The sequence below is a fragment of the Corvus moneduloides genome, chromosome 5 (assembly GCF_009650955.1).
Source record: "Corvus moneduloides isolate bCorMon1 chromosome 5, bCorMon1.pri, whole genome shotgun sequence".
NCBI classification, from domain to species: Eukaryota; Metazoa; Chordata; class Aves; order Passeriformes; family Corvidae; genus Corvus; species Corvus moneduloides.
In genome coordinates this window covers 35,782,227-35,805,026 of record NC_045480.1, presented here as the reverse complement: position 1 = coordinate 35,805,026, position 22,800 = coordinate 35,782,227, and the positions used below count along the sequence as shown (strand labels likewise).

At 36.9% G+C, this 22,800-nt stretch overlaps 1 protein-coding gene across 3 annotated transcripts in view; it reads left to right on the top strand.

The window, feature by feature from the left end:
* The window catches only part of NEIL3 (nei like DNA glycosylase 3), a 28,670-nt gene extending 8,780 nt beyond the window's left edge, over window positions 1-19,890 (top strand). For 2 of the 3 annotated variants that reach the window (XM_032109011.1, XM_032109013.1), the window contains exons 6-10: window positions 1,921-2,087; window positions 4,902-5,071; window positions 7,422-7,824; window positions 9,661-9,835; window positions 10,667-12,537. In XM_032109011.1, coding sequence (XP_031964902.1) covers window positions 1,921-2,087; window positions 4,902-5,071; window positions 7,422-7,824; window positions 9,661-9,835; window positions 10,667-10,843 — 1,092 coding nt within the window. In that variant the 3' untranslated portion in view covers window positions 10,844-12,537. Of the gene's footprint in view, window positions 1-1,920; window positions 2,088-4,901; window positions 5,072-7,421; window positions 7,825-9,660; window positions 9,836-10,666; window positions 12,538-18,558 lie in introns of those variants that run through there. The other variant, XM_032109012.1, reaches the window with a different exon arrangement.
* The last annotated feature ends 2,910 nt before the right edge of the window (window positions 19,891-22,800 follow it).

The window sequence follows — 22,800 nt, the reverse complement described above, 5'->3', positions numbered from 1 at the left end:
TAATTTCTTCTCCTGTAAATTCCGTAATTCCTGGTGCTCTTTAACTTTCCATAATAGAAGAAGAGAGAATTTGACCTAATTCTTATATGTTTTGTTTCTTTAAGCTGCATGCAAAGAAATGAACAGTAGTTGTGACATTTTTGTCTGTTTCTCTTCATGTCCGTGAAAGGCAAGGAGCTAGCAGTGCTAAAAAGAATTTTTTTGGTAGGTGAGGGGGAGGGCACCTAACATTCCTAAAATCATAAAGGCTAAAACTGTAATTTGTTTAATAGTCTGCTTAAATGTCTCCTTTCCTTCAACCCACTAAAGAGTACTTTAGTTTGTTGGCTAGGGAAATGGTTTATTTTCTCCAAACTTCATAGTGAAGTCTACCAGTAAAGAGACACCATCTAGTTCTGCAACAACTATAATACTCAGAAATTTAAAGGCTTTTAGACTCATAATAAACAAGTTAAACTTTCTGTTTAGCCGTTTGGAAAACTTGTGTAATCCACACTTAGCAAGGATTCACCAGGCAAGTACTTTTAAGAAGGCTAGCCTCTCTTCCCATTTTAAAAGACATAACCAAAATATGTTATTACAAGGGATAGTGCTTGAAATTTTTTTTATAGACTGTTACAGATTGTTTGCAGTAATCATACTGTATCATTACAGATGCAAAGATGAAGAATCTTTGTGTAAAAAGCTGTTACTTTTATTTGGTTTTTACATAACTGAATGGGAAAAAAAAGTCTCATAAGGAACTGACTGAAAACGTTGAAGAGGCAGCTGTGAATGTTCATGCAAATATAGATTAGTAGTTCCTTCTGATTGAATTACTAGTTTGCACTGGTACAAGAATTCTCTTTCAGCAAGACTGATGAATAAGAGCACAGAAGCAAATATACTATGCTCAAAGACACCTGTGTTTTGGGAACTCCAAGGGTCCTCATACATTATGGAGCTAGAGCTGTTGAACTCTGCCAGAGCTGTGCTGGTATTGCTGGGCCAGCTGTGGTATCATTTGAACTGGGCCCAAGCATTTGTGATTGTAGTGCAGAAACTCATGTGGCTCTGCAGAGTTGGCTGCATCTCTACTGGGCACTTGTTTGGCTTTTTTTTTTTTGCCACTTTTCGCTGTAGTGTGTCTATGCTGACTTCATGGGTATTTTGTGAATTGTCTCATGAAATGTGCCTCTCTGTCAGCTGTCTGGAGGCTCTTTAAGTCACTGGGCTCTTGGGATTGTACTCTGCTTAATTTAATATGACTTTCTGCCAGGATCTGGGGAGCTCATCGTAGTGCCAAGTGGCTTTTCCTGAGCCAGGTTGTCTGGCATGGCCAGGGCCAAGATGAAGTTGAGCAACTGTACTGGGCACTACCCAACATTTACAGAATCTCGGGAATATTTCTGCATTGCACAGTTCTTTAGGTTTTGGGAAGGCTTATTAAGCCAGATTGTAGCATCAGGTCCGAGATGGTGCTGTGCTGTTTTTGGCTCTTTTGGGGGTGAGACAAGGTGGTGTTTTTGTGGTTTATGTTTGTTTTGTTTCCTATGCTACATTGATTGGTGCTCATTAGCTCTTCAAGAGGACACCTGCAGGTGCCAGGTCAAAGACAACTGATGCTGAATCAGACCTAGCTGGTCCAGCTGAACTCAGAGAGTTCCTAGCATGTATTTGCTTGTTGCTTGCTAGTAGGTCTTTTTTTTTTCCTTCTGTCTTTCGTTTCATTATGTGGAGAATTACAGACATTGTTGTACTTGATTTGTCAATTCTCTGCATAAAATAATGTGAAATACAGCTATAGCCTTTATTAGTGTCTCTCTTAAATATCTTCCTCTAGTCATTGATTTGATGGTTTATGTAGGGTTTTTTATTTTCAGACTCACATAAAATTTATACGGAGTCTCTAACTTGGATTTCAAACCCGTTGTGTTTTAGTGCCGCAAAACTGGGTCTCCACTCTACAAGCACTACAGAGTGTACAAGCGCCCAGCCTGCAGGGAGTGCAGTGGCAGCATCACTGTGTGCCGTCTGGGAGACAACAACAGGATGACTTACTTCTGCTCTCGCTGTCAAAAGGCAGACCCCCAGCTTGTCAATCTTAGGTATGATGGTAACATCATAATTTTTAAGCACCTCAAAGTGCTGTTACAGTAAGAGGACGCACCCTTTGAAACAGAATGGATCTGTGTGCATTTTATAACATTTTATAAATTAACTATGCCAGACAAAACCCAGAATATCTTGCAAAAAAAAAAAAAAGTTTTGGCTGTTGGTATTTGAAAATGGTTAGAAGCTTTGATTCTTTGATACTATTCCTTTCAAAGGCATCATCTATTATGAAGTAGCTATTACTCTAATCAAATGTAGGAATTATAAAACAATTCAGAGTACTCAGATTTGTTCACTGAAACTAAGCCACTGGAGAAGTTGCCCTTTGTTCTTGGTGTCATCAATATAAAGGGCTTGGATGTTTCCACACAACTGAGTTGAATATCATGAATATAATATCTTTTTGCAGGATAGCCCCATCAGTCCTGGCATATCTAGACAGCTGAGCATCTATGCACTTTTCTTCTGGATACAGAGTTACATTGAGGATAACTAAAACTTCAGTAAATTCAGAGTGCAGCAAATATTTTAGGGGTTTTGTACTTTTTTTTTTCCTCCTTATTGGATTTTAAAAGCTTTTGCTATAGGTGTGCCATAGAGACACTTTCACTTCCACATAAATTGTGCTAGCAGCAGCTTCTCTCCTTTTATTTCAGGAAAGCAGAAAATGCATTTGATATTACAAAGGGTCAAAAGGTAAAAGTTCCAAAAGCATCTTACTCAGACTTGGGCATCTGTTATTCTTGAAAATTTTCATCTGAGGCTTCAGAATTTTGCCTTTATACTCTCTGTCAATCTAATATAAAATGCTGTTTCACTTTGCGACTTTGCCTCGTTAGTGTGTGTGTGCATATATATGTATTTTTTTTTTTTTTTAGATAAGATTTATAAAATGCAGAAATCCCTCTCCTACCTCCAAGCTTCTTTCAAGACTCAGATGGCTGAAGGGATTTTGGTTAAAGCTTAAAAATTGCCTTTGAGTACAGATCAAATATAGAAAATTCCAGCATGGAAGATAAATATTTCACAAGCTGATAACCCCAATCTGTTGTATTTTCAGAAAGTAATAATGAGAAATATTTAGTAGAAGTAAGGAAGACAGCAGTGTTCTGTGGAGTCAGATAACTAGAAAACAATGTAAGGAAAAAATCTCTTTCTGTGTTGTAGAACAAGTAGTGATTTGGGCTTTTGTTGTACTTCTAATAAATAATTAAAGAGTGCTGTATTTAAGTGAAAAACATGGTAGTGATAGCTATAAAATAAAAAGGTGGTTTCTTGTCTTATCCTAATGGTCAGCTCTTAGTGTTCTACTGCTCTCTTTTCAATTATGCAATAACTGCAATACCCATTAGAAACTTACCCCATCAAATTCAAATGTACCATGAACTTTAAAAATAGACCTTTCTCCACATATCTCATAAAATGGGAAAGGGTGTGGGGGGTAATGACAGGGCAGATGAACCAGGGTAACAACATGGAATTAAACTCCCAGACATGATGCACTGAATATATATTCAGTCTAGTAATGCATTTTTGATAGCTGACTAGAACAACTGATCTAATAATGTGAAAATACCCATTTTAACACTTACAGTTCAGCTGTTTTGGTGAATGTTACTGCAATGTCTGTTCTACCTCTTAACAGCACAGGCTCTTTGGTACATCAGCAGTTCTCATTATCCTCCTTAGTTTTCCTGTTGTGGACGATGTGGTAGGTAGTGGATATCTCTGCCATTATCCTACAAGTCTAGCCTGTTACAGAAAGTGATCAATTATGGAAAAAGTGATAGGTCAAAGGTGTGTCACAACAGTGCCCAACTACAGCATTTGCATTATTAATTGAAGTGCTTAAATTCTTAGGATTGATAAAAGTCTCCAAAAAGTGCACAATTCCTCAAGAAGTATGAAGGAAATGCTTGACAGCTTATCAACCATAAGTTGGTTGATGTAGTACTTAAAAATATACATAAATAACTTACTGAACAGGTAAGTTCAAGTTACATTTAACATGCTGTCAGTGTTTGGATACTATGACAAGAGTAGTCCCTGGTAACAGGAAATGACTGTAAAGGAGTAACTGATTCTAAATCAGTCTGTCAACATAGGAGGTATTATAATTTACAGGAAAATAAGTAAAACTAAATCTATAGTGGTGTCTGGTGTATAGCTTTGGCTCACAAGTCACAGCTAGGTTCCTTAATTCTGAACAGGTTCCTACATTTTAAAAGGCTTCCCAGCAAATGGTGACACACAAGAGACTTTCTAACTTTTAAGGCTTTCAGTGCTTTTGGCTGTTATGATAACAAAGTGGACTTACGGGTAGCATTTAAATGAGAACAAAGAAAATGTATTTGCTAGACTGTATGATTTTCTGCCGTTCATCTTCTAAACAGTTCTTCATCCAGTAAGGCATTTGTTAGCAAGTGTTGTGTACAAGGGATGGGGGGAAAGCCCTGAAACAGTCTCCCTTTCTCACCATGCTTTTTGCTGCAGTACTTGAAAATGGTAGGGAATCTGAGAGGCTGAGGCATTGTACTGGAGAGCACATCGGTTGATTATTAACTTTCTGTCAATTTCTTGTTTAAATATTTTTATTTGTATTACTTCTGCAGCACCTGGAAAGATTTGCCCTTGAGGTAAAGAAAGGAAAAATCAAACTTGAACAGTGACATGCTGTCCAAGCTCTGATAGGAGGCATAACACTGTGTGCTGCTTGTTCTCTAGCCCCATGCCTCCCTGCACAGTGGTGTAAGGCAATTTGTAGAGGGAACGTCACAAAACACTAACATCGTTCTTTTGTTTCACAGCAAACTGCCAGCTAGAAATAGCCTAATTGGCTGGGCATATGGCAGGGGGTCATGTTCTAATGAACATATAGCTCAGAAATCTGAAGAGGAGTGGACGTGTATGCACTGCACCCTAATAAACAAGCCTTCTGCTGAAATTTGTGATGCCTGTTTGACTTCAAGACCTGAAGGTAGTAAAGGGTTGTCTGGCACCTGTATTGGGAAAGAGGGGAGGTCTATGATTTTGATGTAGTTTTTATGTAGGAGTGTCTCATTGTGAGTCATATATATATATATATATATAACTAGCTAACTTGAAGTCAGATTTTGAGGAAATCTTACACAGACTCTGTGGCAACTGTCTTGTCTTAAACCCTAAAAGTGTCATCTTCCAACTTGGTGTGCAGGTGGGATTCTATTGATAAGTGCCTTCAGTGATGCTTTGTTTTTATTGGGGCAAGGAGTGAGAAAAATCACCATTTGTTCAACTCTCCTTAAGATCATTCAAAGTTTGCAGCGTAAGTCTAAATTAAAAATCATCAAGGGTCAGAAAATGAACTGTCATTCTTTCATGTGAACAAAAGTGGTATATTTTAGTACCATTTCCTAAAAGGATGTCATGTTTCTCAGGGGCTACTTTCTTTCCCTCCAAGTTCAGAGTAAAAATGATTCTGAACTTCTTACCTAAATTTGTTGTTTGTCTCTTGCTGGAACCTTTAATTCTGTTATCTGCATGAAATATTGCTTCATTGCTTCATTGCATTCATTTTATGAATGGAGTGATGTGTGGAAAACCCTTATCTTGCCCTAGGCATAGTCCATTTTCTCAGGTCAGGAATCAATAAAAGTATGTCTTCATGCCTTACATGACAGCTGTTGCCAACACAGGCAGATCTTGCCTAATTCTTCTGCCAGATCAGCACCCTGAGGCCTGAAGATTTTAATCTGTTCACAGAATAAGATTTACCAACTAACATTTATCCTGGAATTAATGCTGTCAGCTGGACTTTATAATATATTATGCCATGTGGACAAATGCTTTATTTTAAGCTTTGAAACAAAGTTTTGTTCCTTCTCCTGTACTTCTAAGTTTCACTTGTTTAGTTATATGCAATTACTAAAATCAGGCCTGGAATTTGAGGATGTGTTAGACTTGATGGAATACTGTTAGGAAATTTTTTTTTTTAAGTAGGACTTATTTTTGCATCATAGGAGTAGTATTTGAGTTGTTGGTTTTTTTTTTTTTTTTTCCAAATACGGTTTTGCTTACCTCTCTTTTTGCAATCCTTAAGATTCTTTCCCTTCTCACTTGGTTCAGTGTTTTTTTGTTACGTTGTTTCTAAAATTAACTACTGTCAGCAGAAATGTTTGAATTTTTCAGGACAGAATACTTGGTATGCAAAATTAGCTGCTGGCCCTACAGCTGAAATGATTCAGTCTGTAGTCAGATAAATATTTACCTTTACATTGCAATTTCCATGCTCCTTTGTGAAGTACAAAGCTGAGTTACTACTATTCTTAAAATGTCTGAATGCACTGGAACCAGTACGTTTCACTACTGTAACATACTGTAGTGGCAAAATGGAAGGCGCTTGGAAACAAGTAATGTTCCGAGACAACTGTAGAGATTCTTCCTTTGTTTCTGAGAGTGTGCCTTTGTGTATGTCTCATCTACCCATTGTTCTTCTGCTTAATTTCCTTTTCTTTGTATGGAGGGAAGATAGAGGGAGACACTCACTGGATATAGTAGAAAAGGAAGGACTCTGAACACTATGGCTTCACAGCTACCTAAAAAGCTTCACAGCTGCTTTAACAAGATTACACACAGGGATGCTATAAAGTTCTTTTCACCCTTTTCTCGGGAAAGGGACTACTTACAGACTCCTTATGCATTAAATGGGCATTAATAAATTATGCCCATTCTTTTGAAGTTATTATTGCCCACTAGGAGGGCCTCTGATTCTGTGAAGAAACTGTTATTTATGCCACAAAGCAAATGTCTGAACTGCTTTCTTCCGAAAAGCTTCTTACAGTAAGTAAGTTTGGATGAACACAAAGTTTGGAAAGGATGGGAACCGTGAAAACACTAGAAACCCCAAAATCCAAATATTCTTTTTTTGTGTCAATAGTAAAGTAATACTTTAAAAATGGATAATGTATTGCTGCTTGGAGGTACCATACTCTGTGATCTCCCATTGGTGGGGTTATAAAAGGTTATTTTGAAAAATTTAAATACTTTAATCCTTGTGATTGGGCCAAATTCAATTTTTTATGGTTAATTGTCCAGTAGCTTTCTTTTATATAGTACTATTAACTGATCCTATTCAAACCATAGTAATGTTATCTTGAAACACGTTTTACATTACTCCAAAAGTGCATGATGGTAAGAAATTTTGTACTCGATATAATCTGTGCCAGGTTTTGAGATGGTGCTGTAAATTTTACTCTTTCATTCTCCTTATGATGACTTATGAATACAGATCAGAAATACAATGTAGCATTCTATGCAGATGGATTATAACTAATAAATTTTTTCCTTAGTTCCAAAGATGGAGAGTTTTGAAGATTCTACAGCCTTTAACGCCAACTTAATGAAGTACCCTTGTAATGAATTCAGAAAACCAAGCACAGAAATAAAGATCAATAGGAAAACTGCATTTGGAACTACAACTCTTGTCTTAACAGATCTTGGTAACAAAACTGTTTCGAGAAATGATACCCAGATATCTGATGGACACTCTCAGTGTGTTGTTCCAAAAAGCACGTGTAAACAGATGGAAAGCAATGCCTGCCAGTCAGGGGGAAGCAAAGGCAAGGACTGCTCAACACACGTAACTGCTCTGGCATTGTCCTCCTGTCAGCAGCCTGGGTCTTTCAAACATATACAGAAAAAACAGAAAACTGATCATACACCTTTGGTTCACCCACATAATACAGCAATCAGGTATGTATTCTATGCATTCTAAAATGAAAACAAATCTTTATAATCCCATAAACCAACTTTAATCCTTAAAGATTAATTGAATACTGTGCTGTTGGGCTCAGACAGTGCTGTCTTTGGATTTCTGCCAGGGGTAACTTATTTTAGGCTAACTATAATTCAGATTTCAAAAGCACTGAATGACCTAGGCTGTCACTAGAAAGTCCTGATTCTGGTATCTGGCCAGTACTGCTGTAAGATAAACAGCTCTTCATAGTTCAGCTATTCCTATTGAATAGGACAGTCTAGACAACTCCTCAGGTAGAACTGTGCTTGACATATTAAAGCTAATCTTAGCACTGTAGTTGCTATCTGCTCAGAGAGATTTTGAAGTCAGTGTGAAAGATTACAAAAGCTGTCTGGATGAATATATTCTAATTAAAGTTATTTGTTAACTACCAGTTTTCCACATTCTTCCATGACAGGAAGCTCAGTACAGTTACCTTGATGAACTTCCCATCACTGCTTTTACTCTTAACTTCCCTCCCCATTCTGTATACAACCACTTCAGTGCTCTACCTGTCCTGAACTTTTACTTACAGGGCCCTGTTCAGACACATTCATTGCCTAGTTAAGAGGAAATGTGAGAATCTATGAGGGTTGTCAAGGAAAAGCTGGGCAGATATTCACAACAGTAATGGCAGTGCGAGGTAGATGTCACTTAAAATGGTAAATTATGCAGGCTGAATGTGAAATATTGATGATGTGCTACAAAATTCTTGGTCATGTGTCTGTTCTGAAATACAGAAATTACTTTTTGCATTGTTGAAGCACCAGTTTTGAAACAATCTCACTGACTAGCCAGGCTAGACTGCATGAATACAATTTCTCCTTGCACTCTCAATAGGGACTGAAGAACAGAAGCTGTAGGCAGGATAATTGAGAATACAGAGGACTGCAAACAAGAAATGAGACAGTATCAATCACAATAACAGGTGGTTGTAGCAAGTCATCAACTGAAATTCTTTTTTATAGTATTTTTTTAAACAAAACCAACAAGAAATCTGTTGGTTATTTTTATCTCCTTGTGTTTTAATGAGGTGTTGGAATAAAACTGCTGGTGTCTGCAGGACTGCAATCTTCCAGACATACAAGACAACATAAAATTTCTAAGCTGATAACTTGACCAGAATGAATTAATATTTTCTGTTTACACTAAGGTTCCACTACTGCTTTTCTGCTCTATAAGTATACATTTCAGAGCATTAATCTTTTTCATGTCACTATTTTTAAATGAAACCTTGTGTATTGCAGATAGTCAGAAATTATCTCAATCACAAGGAAGAAGAACTTTATCCCATTCAGAGAATTATATTCCATCCTATCAGCCTGATTACTTCTTGTCCAAATATGATTTGGAACATTACTGTAACTTTTTAATAAAGAGGGTGAGAGTCTTTTCTGTGAAGCATACAAATGCCTTCAGCCTGGTGTAATTACTGGTATTGGTCTTTTTCTCACTGAGTGAAGAATACTCTTTTAGAACATGTCAGAATTTGAGGTGGGCAGTATAGCATCGTGGTAAAATTTTATTTTGTAGATGAATTTGAGTACTTCAAAATAATTTGAAACATGGTGGGGAAAACTGGTATAGTACCTCAAGAAAAGCACACAGTCCTGTCTATTCACTACTTGCAATCATTCAGCTTTAAAGGCGCAATAGGGTGCATTAGAGAAACAAGTCTCTGTCACTGGGTGCAAAAGTACACTGGGTGAGCTATTGTAATGGTAGAAGAGAGTTCTTTGGCTGGTAGTCCCTTTAAAATTATGCCAAAGTCATTTTGTAACCTGTCATTACAGCGCATCTCAAACTAATGTGACAGATGATACTCGTATGTTAAGCATGGAGCATCCTTGCTGCAGTAAACACAGTCGTCTCTGCAGCCTCAGAGTTGTGAGAAAGGATGGAGAAAACAAGGGAAGGCAATTTTATTGCTGCCCTCTACCCAGGGAAACTCGGTGTGACTACTTTCAAGTATGTATAAGACTTCGGGACCTGTTTTATAATCAGCACTTGTTCTTGTAGCCTCCTTGGCCCAGTGATCTGTCAGTTGTGGACAGATACAATACATTTAAAGTTTGACATAATTTTAAATACTCTTGCACACTGAATTGAGACTAAACATAATAATAGTTATGAACTTACAGTTTTAGTTGCTTCCCTTACTGTTGAGAAGGCACCTGCTTGTGCAAATGGTCTTAATCTACTTCTGTGTGATGTCAAACAGATGTGTAAGAGAAATACTGGTTTGAAGGGACGTGTACAAGTTGTTCAGATCAGCTTCTTCCTGAAAGAAAGACTATAGCAAACTAGATCTAATTGTCACCCATGTTTCTGGCTAGCTAAAATCCTGGCAGCCTCTTAAAACGACGATTCTGTAATCTGCCTGGGCAAACCCTCCCACTGCTGCACTAATAACCTAACATGACCTTCCCAGCTGCAATTGGTGGCCTCTGCTCCTTGCTATGAATGTATGTGTCTGAGAAGAGTTTGACCTGAAAAGTGATCTGACAGTCATACTATCAGGTAGTTAACAGATGAATTGAAGACAGTAATGACCACAACGCCTAAATTTGAAAAAAGCTATGTGTTAACATCATTTCAAGTTACACCAGTCAAAGTGCATGCAGTTGCAGTTGATGTTAAAGAAAAAAAAATCTAAAAAGTGTTCACAAAAGAGATAAAATCGTAACTACTAGGAAGAATTTCTTCTGTGGCATTCCCTGTAGATGTGCTTCTGTTGTCAATTTTACAATAAGGAATTCACAGCCATCACATGTGCTTGAAACCTTTTCTCTTTGGCAGTGGGCTGACTTGGATTTTCCATTTTGTAACCATGGCAAGCGATGTGTTATGAAGACTGTGTTGAAGATTGGTCCCAATAATGGAAAGAACTTTTTTGTGTGCCCTCTTGGGAAGGAAAAACAGTGTGGCTTCTTCCAGTGGGCAGAAAATGGGCCAGGTATGCAGATTCTTCCATGACGCTCATGTTACAGTTACGTGTTCTTCAGGATGTCTTAATACACACAACTTTCATAGTAATTTCTGTTTTGTTCTGTCTTCTTCCCTGTTCGCTTGTTAACTAGTAAAAGAGCTCCAACGTAAATGACAGATCCAGAAAGGGTCATTTTACATAGTCCTATAAAAATTGAACTCTGCTTGTTTGCTGCCTACAATTTTGAAATAAACATTTAGCTTGCAACATCTTGTGACATACTGTTGTATTCCTAATAAAAAATTGCACTGTTTCCTTTTTTCATATATTGTTTTAAATTGGTAAACTTTCTTAAGTGTAAAACATGTATTTACCAGAAGTGAATAAAAAAGTATACTTTGTTAAATACCACTTTGTGCTTTCTCAGAGCTTAAAAAGAAACAGTAACAGACTGTACAATTCAAATGTTACAATAGTTGATTGACCTTGCTTAGATTTGGAAAATGAAGACAAAAACCTGCCCTAAAACAAATAACATGACTCTTCAGTTTTATAAATTATATATTCTAAATCCACATCTTAATGTTTTCTTCTAGCTGCTACTGAACATTTTTCCCCCAATCCATATGTAATGCATAATAAAATTGTACTCTGAGGTGGTTAAAACTCAGTTTATGTTGGTCTTACCACTATTTGCTGAAGCAAGGGGTAAAGTAAATAGAATATGCTAAGATATCAAATCAGAAACAGAATGCTTCAAATCTTTAGATACTACCAAGGAAAATGAGGCTAATGAAGAAATAGCCATAGCTTCATACATCATTTAATCACAAATCAGTTTTTAATTGAAAATAATGGGAAATAGTGTTGCTTCCCTCCAAAATATGTAGGATGAAGCAGGTTTAAAAGCACCTTGCAAATGGTTCTTTGGTCTAGGAAAATGCTTGTTTGTTTTTGGTTTTTTTTAATGGGGATTGTTTGGTTTTGTTTTTTTTTTAATGGGGAAGGACTACTTGATTTTCTTGAGGAAAATTGTTTAACTTCAGTCCAGTTTAAATATCTTCCATTCCAACTGTTTAATTCTTTTCCTAAGCAGCACAAATTCAGACACTTTTTTTCTTCCTCTTTTCAGTAGCCTTTGATACCTTTGAAACCTTCTAAAACTTTCCTTACATGTACAAAATCTTTTCTAATCAGATTGTAGAAACTATAATCTTTATGTTGCTCAATGGCCTCTTTCCAAATAATATATCTCTTTCATGAGGTACAGAACTCCACCTGAGAACAAAACAAGCAACTTCACATGGTGAAGACTGATTTTTTTTCCATTGCCATCTTTTCTATGATGCTTCTTGTTACAATGATATGTTGCTGCTAGCTTGTACTTGTACATCTAAATCTTTAAAATTGCTATCTAACTGGTTCCTCACTTGTATTTGTACAATTCATTATGGTGATAAAATGTGTGGTTATTTTTAAATTGTACATGTTTTTGGATGTCTGGCACAGGGATAAATCTTGAGTAGTTCAGTTAAACTTGAAAAATCATAAAGAAATACAACCATTTTTGATTACTTGCCTTCTATGAATGTTAAGATTTCTCTGAAGCTGGAAGTTAAATGACTTTTTCAGACTTTAACACATGAAAAAGAATGGGTGGGCTCTTACATCCTTTTTCAGCTTAATAGCCAGACAAACTGTGAGTATCTGTTTAAATAAAATGCATATGAGTTTTAAAGTATTAACTGCTTTTATTAGCTACTGCAATCACTTTACTTCTTCTGTTCTTGTATTTCTTGAATATGTTGTATGTTTTTTAAACCAAAATCTGTTTTGAAGGTGGTATATTTGTATCAGCCTAATTTTGCTATATACATTAGTTGTGTAATGTCAGAAGGTGAGAGAAGGCAGACAGGGAAATCACAAAGGGCTTTATCACAGTGAACGAGCATGTGAAGGAATCTCACATGTTTACACTCAAAGTAGGAAACTAAACGAGACAGCGAATTCTAATTCACTAGATGCCTCTGCAGAGGCATCTTGATGTTACTGCTTTTGCCAACACTGCTTTCTAAATTTTTTTTTTTTCTTGGAGAGGATAGCACTTTTTTGTACTTGTTTAACAATGTCTGGCTGATAGTTGGTCATAAAAACTTTTGACCAAAAAAAGCTGGCAACAAAACTTAGCTTGGAATAGATCCCCCCCCACTCAACCTTTCAAAAAGAAACTGCAACCAAGGGTGCAAAACCAGATAAAAGTCCTGATTTTCAGCTTTTGTTCTAATAGTTTACAAATGTGTTTTTATTTTTTCACATTGATTCATCTATCACAGTGCAAGTGATGGAACACGCTTCTTTCAGATTAGTATCTGGCTTACACATTTTAATGGCTTGTGTTGCACACAATCCACTGTGAAGGCTAAAAAGAGTAACAAGACCAAAGTTAAAAGGGGGAACTGTTTTTCATAAAGATTTTCTGTAATTTATATTCCTAATGAAAGCAAATATAAATCTTTTAGAAAAGAAATGTAAAGCTTTTAGAAGAATACAGCCCTTTTTAAAGGTCTTAGGGTTCTTACACAGTGTTGTTACTTTGGCCTTTACGCAAACACAACCAAGAGAAATGGGATTATTACCAGTGCCTACAGGAGGCTGTTAGGAATGACATGCTCACATAAGCTCCTTTGACTGGATGATTTCTGAAGGTGGTGATGACACTTCTGTACTAAAAAGGAGACTTCCAGTAAAGCTGACTTCTAAGTACTCTTGTGTACAACTTCTAGAGAGCTTTTTTAGACATTAATACTATAACCTGATAGCATGATTCATAATAGAAACCTGTCTTTTACCTTAAGCTGAAAACACATTTTATATACCACAAAACTAACCTCAAAAAGCCCCTGAACTCATTTGAGATACTATACAAAACAGTTTTTAGAGGATCAAATCAAGGTCACACGAATTGTGGAGTAAAACTTTTAAACTCAGAAAATACTAATGCCATATGCCATGACCAGTTTCTGCTTTATTGGTAGCACTTTTGTTACTATTACAGTTTAAGTAAGTTTAGGCAGAGTATACCTTTCAGACTGAAATGAATGTTTATTTTCCAATTTTTGCCATTCAGCTTAGCATCAACAGTTTTTATGCCTGGTTTCATGCCTTTATACCCTTATTTAAAATAATTTTTTAACCAGCTATTTGTTAAAGACAGACAGGCATTTTTCTTAGCCTGTGCATGCCATTTGATGTCAATGCGAACTCAGCAAATAGATGAATAGAATACTACTTATTAATTCACTGAGGGACAGCTAAATTTACACTAAAAATATGCACTCACGTCACAACTGTGACTACAGACCTTTACAATTATACAGCTATTCTGTATCCACCTTCCTTTATAAAAAGGTGTTAGTTCTCACTTGTTTTTCTGGAATGGAAAACATAAGTAAGAGTCTTTTAGCCTGATGGTGGAAAGGGACTTTCAGAGAAGCAGAAGATGTCTTCCTTAACATCTCTATGAATGTTGATCATTAGTGGCTAAGTATCTTGCACATGAAATCAAAAGGTATTGTAAGGTCTCTAACAGACTTCACAGCAGCTGCGAACATCTCTAGATGCTTTAAAATTATTTTTAATGTCTTTTCTTGCACCTTTCTGCATTTTCTGCAATTCAGCTTGCTGATGACATGCAGGGTTCAGTATCTAGTGTAACTTAATACTCTGCATGTCTGTTTTTTATTTCTCTGATGCCTGAAAGGTTGTTGATGTCCAATTTTTACTTGAATATTCAAAACATACATTCAAAATTAATTTAGAAAAGTGTGGGAATGTGCTATAATTTATCTTAGGAACATATCTTAGGAACAACAAAACCCAATCTAAGGAGAGAACCCAACAAATTATTTTCCATATGAAAGCTTATTAAAAATGCATCAAGCACACTTAGGGATGAGCAGAATTCAGAGTGTACACAGTATTGTCTAAACATAGTGCTTTAGTTATTTAACTTCCTGAATTGCCACTGCTGTAGAAAGTGCAGGTCCCTGCAGAGTTTGTATGCTTTATGATTTTTTATTAAAAAAATCAACTCTCTTTCAGTGATTAGTCATGTGATACAATCATACTGTGAAAAGGTGCTAACACTACTCATCTTTTAATACTAAAGTTTTGGGTGAACCTTCTTAACAGAGATGACAGAGTAAAGAGAGACCTCTCAGAAGGCACCAAGCAGCAGAGCCTGACTTAAAGGTGGGATGAAACTGTGTAGTTAGGAACACTTAAGGGAAAAGTGAAGCAAGAGTTCCTCTCTTTTGGCAGGAGAAGGCCCATTTGACTGGTTCAGCTACATATGGAGCTGAAATCTAAGTCAGACACCAAATGCCTGTGTGGTCTTTCACTCCAACCTGTATTACCTCCATCTGCATTTTAGATCATCTAACAATTTAACTGCAATCCAACTTCTCTGTGCTCAGATTAAACAGGCTTTAATCTCAGGTTATGAGTAAATCCAACTGCAAATTTCACTAGACTATAAAATGACCTGTGTATAAGTGCTGCTGACTGGTTTGTGCTTCCTGTGGATTCCAGACAGCTCCAAAGATACAGTACTCAAATTGCCTTCCCATAGAAGTTTGAGCATCACATATTCCTCAGAGGTATTTATCCACATACCCTTGAATCTAGAAAGGATTAAATGATCATCTACCCTACCTGTCTGTAGAAAACATGGATTCAGATTTTTTTTCTGGCTATTTTCTTTATACATAATTTCTTTTACTCTATCACAGGAATCATGACAACAGTGACAGTAATGATTTGATGTGCAAAAAGTCCTTCATAATTTGTTACAGACTAGGACACTGCAGTATAGAAAAGGAAAAGACCACCCGAAATGGGGAAAACTGGGAAACGCATTTTAAGCTTTATTCAAAAAACAATTCAGCACAACACAGAGGTCATCACCCCGGTTAAGTAGCATTTGCAAGATGCTTTTGCTCCACCTAGTTGACTTTTGAAGAGCACAGTATTGGCTTAGGCAAACATTATTTCAGACCTAAGGCAATATCCATTAAGAGCAACTAGAGAAAACAACAATGCCTAACCTCTCATAAAAATAATTCCGATTACATTTCTCAAACTATAAATAATTCTGTACCAGCAAAACCCCAAAGGTTTTAATAAAAAAGAAACACATTAAAATCTAAGCATCTATTAATTTATTAAATATGTTCTAGAACTTTAGGATAATCTTAAACATAAATATGAAAATTTTGAAATGTCTTCAGAAAAACACTCAAGTTACAAGATACAAACAGAAGCTAAAATTTAAATTTCAATTTTAAATCAAGACTACATTTGAAGAGCAACTTTGCAATATAAAAGTTAAACTCATTACTGTAGTAATACTGCTGAGCCTATGAAAGTGAAAAATACATTTAACCAAAGTTCTGCTCAAGGCAAAGATGGTGGGCTGCTGGGAAATTTCTTAAGGATGGTACTTTCCCATGAAGTGGTCTTGATTATAACTGAGAAATAACATTTAAGTCAATACTTGGCCTTGAAGAGGATAAAAGTAAAAAAAGCAACTAACACCAGAATGCACAAACAAGCTTAAAATCCATTTGTATGAACAAGACATTAGAAAAACAGTGCACTTACTGTACACATAGAATATATAATTTATCATTTGCTTCTCTGGCAGCTCATGTTAGTTGCACTGTATTTCCCACTTCTCAGCTTCTTTCCAAAGTTCAGTCATCACTTAGTATTTCAATGCCATAGTTTCACCTAGAAATCCATGCAATGTCTCATGTTATACTTCACTAGAAAAACAGAATATACATATTTTTAATCAGTCTAAAGTAATCTAATAGGACAAGGCTTTACAGTACAAAATAAAAACCCTTCTATAAAGTAGTCTTTCAGCAAATGCATTTCTTGAAAACATGAACTGACTTCAAGTAGACCAGAACAAATATATCTAATATTATCATATCTCATTCTTTTCCTATAAATTACTCAGGATTACTATAGGTAATTTAAACCAGTGTCAGATGCTAAAAGTAGCAGCAATGTTACACAAGAAGTTCACAACAGAGAGAACGTTTCAGAAAGTTACCATTGGAACTTTTATATCTTTGTGAGACATGGAAACACTGAAAAGGAATTTAAAAAACCTACATAAACACACCAGAAAATATGTTTTCCTTTTGCAGGGGAAATGTACTAAACATGTAGTCTTGACATTGGCTACTAAAGGTTCTTGGATTCCCACAGAGCCCAACACTGACAAAGATCAGGTGATCAAAGCAAGGTGTAACCATACAAAGCATCACTCTATAGCCTGACTTGGCATGTTTGGACACAGCTATGCAGTATAAGACATAAGCATAGAAGAAAATTTTGCCATAAAACTATTCAGATATGCAGAAATTACAGTACCTACAGAAGTTTCAACTGTTTATATTTTGCTAATTATAACTCGTTTTGATAAATCAGAATAGGAATTATTTAGTTACAGATTGAAATAGAAGGAGAAAAGCAGTTATGGGACAAAACAGAAGGTGGAATTTGGGTGGAGAATAAAACCCTGAAACTATAGTGCATATAAGGAGGCCCCCCTGCCCCCCCCCCCCCCAAAAAAAAAAGGTGGCATGATTATTAACCTAAAACTTCATTTAGCAAATCTCAGGTGATTTTTTTAATGTAATACATTAGGTACTACTGAACTCAGTCCCTGATAACAATTATCAACTGCAATTCAAACATTTTTTTTCCTTTTCATTGCTCTACACAATCTACATTTGGGTGCTACCAAGAACACATTACTTTCAAATTCAGTTTAAAGTCTTCTTCATTGCACATGACTTCATTTAATTTATTGTTATACCATGAAGGACACGAAAAAGTTCAAACACTTGAACTTTGTTCCTCAAATCTCTAGAAGGTAGATAAAGCCTATTTTTCATACATCCTGTATCTGTTGTGAAGTCTTAAAAATTAATATGGTATGCAGGACTGACAGCTTTAATGATAATAAATATTGGAAAAGACCATTCCTAAGATAGCACTACTAATCAAGTTACACTCTTCTATTTTGTCAAAAATGCTAGTGGTGTTAATTGCAAGGTTTCAGGTGACAATCAGCTAGCAGGCTCTGCTGATTGAGACGAGTCTTTTAATGACAGTTTAGGTGATTATATTCAAGCTATATTTAGAGCTTGTTTGGGCTGCTTGATTGAAAAAATAACAGAAAAAAACCGCTTGTAACTGAGGTTGGGATTGTTTCCTAGGAACGACTGTGACACACACAAAATCTGCAGCTCTTGGATTCCACTCCTTCAGTGGCAGAACTGCGGGCTCAGCCACCAACTGGCAGCAGGCTGCATCTGCTCACGATGAGTGAGTCAAGAACCAGCCATACTCAGTGTTAAGTTGTGCTAAAAAAGCACAACTACATCAACTTTGAAAATGAAAGTATACCCAACTGAAATTATACCCAACTTAAACTAAGTATTTAAAATCAAGGGTATCTGCAATTACCTTGCTTTGCTGAAAGCTGCTGTTAGAGAATAATGTGCATATCCACTGAAAATACTGTTTCCTAGATGTTGTAAATAATAAAAGGATTTTGCATTGCAAACAGACAGTAAGGTCAAAAGAAATGACCTTCAATTCTCCTTTATGTCCATTCACATATAATTGTGCCACCATGATAAATACATTATAGTAATGGTAATTAACTATAATTTCTTTGCAGGCCCTACCAGATGACCCTGACTCTCTTCTCTGGTACAAAAGCAAGCCCAGCAATTTGGTGGGGTCAGCTAGAACTTTAATTTTTCCAGAAGTTTTGCAAGACTCTTCATAAAGGTGTGAGTTTAAGGACGTCAAGATTCAGGAAAATATGTACTCAGATTGCAGAAGAAAACAAAACGATTCCCACTTATTCCCTGCAATAAGAATGAATGAATGTAGCTGTTTCAGTTATACAATATCCTGAAACATAAATTTCCTGTACTTGGCCATATGATTAACACAGATGGCAGTTAACAGTCTCTCACCTAAATCAGCGTGCAGTACATCATCCACTTTTCTCTTCAGGCTGTAACACTGCTTTACCAGATAGCTCACCCTGAAACATCATTTCCGAACACATGCTTCTGTAACCCTGTTAAGTAAGGCTAAAGTAAACATTCTTGAATGTAAGAAAGATTTACTGATCATTAATTAATTACTGAGATTACAATTATATCTGTTAAATTGTTCTCCTGTGGACAGGCTGCTAACATTGCCAGAACATCATTACAAATATTGAAATTTGTTAACAGTGTAAATTCCACACACAGTATGGCAGACCTGAAACTGCAACTGCATAAAGAAAAGGGTCGTGCCTAGGCTGGTAATCTCACATATTTGGTTTGAGAATAAAATTTACTCATTCCATAACAAAAGAATGTCTAGCTTGTAATTCTGTGGCATGAGATATGTATGCTGTTAGTCATTCACTATTAAGTCATAAGACTATCAGGAACAGACAGTTGTTAAAATGAAAATGTCAAATGGGAAGTTTAAGAACCACACTGACAGAAAATTCTTTTTGTCAGAAATCTACATTTATTCTTTACTCACCAGAAAGTTGCAATATAAAATTATTAATGCCTTATTAGTGAACCACTCAGGAACTTGGACCGTTTTCTGAGCTCTGCTGGTATTCAAGGAATGCTTACCAGATGCTTACCACACACTACCTGTTGGGAGGAAAGGGTTAAAACCAGCAGATTTGGTGAGGAGGGGGGAATAGTTTGTGACCTTGAAGCTGGGATTGCTAAAAACATAAGTGTGGGAAAAAATATGTCCATTAATATTATGTCTCGTGTGGTTTATCCTCTGCCTATTTAAGTGGAATTGCTGTGGAGACACAACACACTCTCGCAGATGTGCACAAAGCCTTTTGCAGCAGTGAGGCAGGCAGAGACCCTCCTGCTGCCCACTAGGATGAGCTAAGCCCAACAGAGCCTGTGTCCCTGTGTGTCTCTGCTGCTCTGCATTGTGAACAAGGTAATTAAATAAATCTCCTCTTTGCATTTTACCTGTGGCTTGGTTGTTGCCTTGGTTACCCGTATGTGTTGATTCACACATTACCTAACCAGCACTGACAGGAACAGACATGGGTCAGGACATGTATCCTTGCGCAGTCTTCCATCTTCCTAAAGAAGCAGATCTTCACATGCTATTTTCCTCATCATCTCATGTTTCTTACTGAAACTGTTCCACCTAGTATAAATGAAGTGCTACTTATTAAAGGAAAACGGGGAAGAAAAGATTCTTTGGCCTCAGTGTTCTAGGATAATTAGGCAGGTTACTATTTGAACATGGATTTTCATGTGCCACACACAACAGCACAGTCATTAGAAGAAATGCAACAAGCCACAGATACACAAACTTCCTGCCTGCTGAGCAGCACTCAGTATGCCAGCAGGTCTGTCCAACAAGGTCCTGGGCTTAAAAGAGACTGACAAGAGCTTGAGGGCCTGTTATTGTACTAGCACTGGGAGCTAATGGTTTCATGCAATCCCACTAACAAAATCACATACAGATGTGGGATAGCTACAAAGATAGAAAATAGCACCTCTTACAAGTACTGAGGTTGTCATAAAGCTTTAAATGTTGGACTCCGGTATCTAGGTTGCTTTTGGAATTTCCCAAGAAAAGGCAACTTTTGCCTTTCTGGAGCACTCTAAACTGAGACTAAAGGCTTCAGTAGTACTGTATTGTCCATGGATTTTGTTATTTGCTGTGAGAAATACTTTTACTTATGTGAGATGGTCTGTTGGATAACCACATTGCCTCAACTTCCAGTATGCATTTGAAATTTTTCCCAAAAGCCAAACCTGAAAAAATCACAGCTACAATGCAGAACATAATGGTTAAGTTCAACACTGATTGGCATAATATGAATAGCTGCCTGACCAAAGTGCAAAAATGATAATTATAAATGACAGTTGGAATATTTATCTGGCATTAGCACTTACATTTCTCATAGTGAGGCACTACATTATTGTTATAAAAGTACAACTTTATGCAAGATCAAACTTCTATTCCCAAGTCTGATAGAGTCTTGATTTTTCAAATTAAGTTACAGGGTTATGGCTCTATTGTTGAGTGTGCCTGCAGATGTTATCTTAGCTCCACTGAGCATACTGGTGATTGTCTCTTCCCTAAAACTCTTTGTGATTCAGTAACCAGACATCCCTGTGACAGAACTCCCCAAGAATCCAATCTCATAGTCTGTCCAAACACAGCGGTGTTAACACAAAGCACATCTCACAGTGACTTTCAATTAAATAGCCAGTCAAGGAGACTGAATTCATAGTGCTCACATTTTCATAAGGCATTGTAGTAGCAGCAGCTGTTCTGAAGTATAATATTAAGTTGTAAAGCCTCCTCAGTCAGCAGAAATTCAAATTCGCATTTTAACAAAGAGAAGGTGATCTGAAAGTTATGTGGGGACTCTGTACTTTCCCATCCTGAAAATGGGAAACCTATGGTAGATAATGAAGTATTTACATGACAGAAAAGAGAATAAGGGAAACATGACAATAACCTGTTGATAAAAAAGCTCTCTCAAATAGTTAGAATCCTGGATTCCAATTCCGATTTTTCATACCTTATTACTGAATTTTACTGGGGGAAAAACAGTAGATGGGCCTCTAGCCTGAGGGGTGAATCATGAAACCTGCAGAGAGAGAGGCACCTTACTTCAGTCTGAAGGAAAATTTTGAAGAGTCTTCTTTTGCCAAACTAAGAATGTGCTGTCACCAGCTGAATTATTTCCTGTGCTCCTCAGTGCCTTACTATGTATTCCTGCATTCTACCTTTTGTTGGTATTAGCAGTTGTGTGGCCCTAAAGTAAAACCGAACAGCTCGCTTACATTCTGAAAAAGAAAAAAACTACCTGTTTTTAGCCAGACAGCAAGCTGATCCATTTTGTGGAGCTGCACAGTTACCAGAACCAACTGCAAAACCAAAGAGAGAACACATACTGCAGGATGTGGGTAGTACCACCACCCCTTTTGAGTAGCAAAATCTTTCTCCAGCTGAAACCATCCTTGAGAGATGGACAAATCTTAAAATATAACCTTGTCTTCAGCCCTTCACTACTAATTGTTATTAACACACTATTGTTCCTCATCCAATACAGCTGCTTTTGGTGGATTTTATTAGCACTGCTGTTAACTATGATTCTTGGAGCTCAAATGCTTACAAGAATGATGATGGTATGATATGCATACCTGATGCATGCTCCTGCAGCAAGCCCTGGAGCCTTTTGTTGCTGCTCTTAGATGACTTATGAACCCCACAGCAGAGGCAATGGAATGGGGTGCAGACAACTGCTATTCTCAGTGCAAAGTGCAGATGGAGGTCAGAGAGGCTAAACTGTTGGATCTGGCAAAGCATGCACCAGTCTGCCGGTCCTGGTCCAGGAACAGTAACCTGCAGCAAAGAGACACAGCAGGCAGGGAGATGTACCACTGCAGAAATGAGCTAAAGGCTGGTAACACCCTTAAGCTCATGCGGCAAAGGGATGTTACCGCTAAAGACCTATTTTTGGGGGTAGCACTTTCACTAAGCACGAACAAAAACTGTCATAACTGTGCTACAACAGCTGAAAAGTGAGATCACAGGACTTTTCATGTTGGCAGATTTGTAAGAATGGGTACAGTTGGAATGTCAATAGCTACAGTTCATTAACACTGCAGCTACTCCAACGTAATTTATTTTTACTCTATAACACAAATTAGTCTTCAGTAACAACCAGATTAGCAAAACACACTTGACTGCATATGAATTAAACTTGTTTATAATATAGTTTAAAAGAGTGGATGGAAGAAGTAATATTTTGCTGCATCTATTACTGTAAATCCTTCAGAAAAAAACCCACATAGCTAAAGAAATGATTACACAAGTAGGAAACTGTCAGTTCTACAGTGCTACTCAA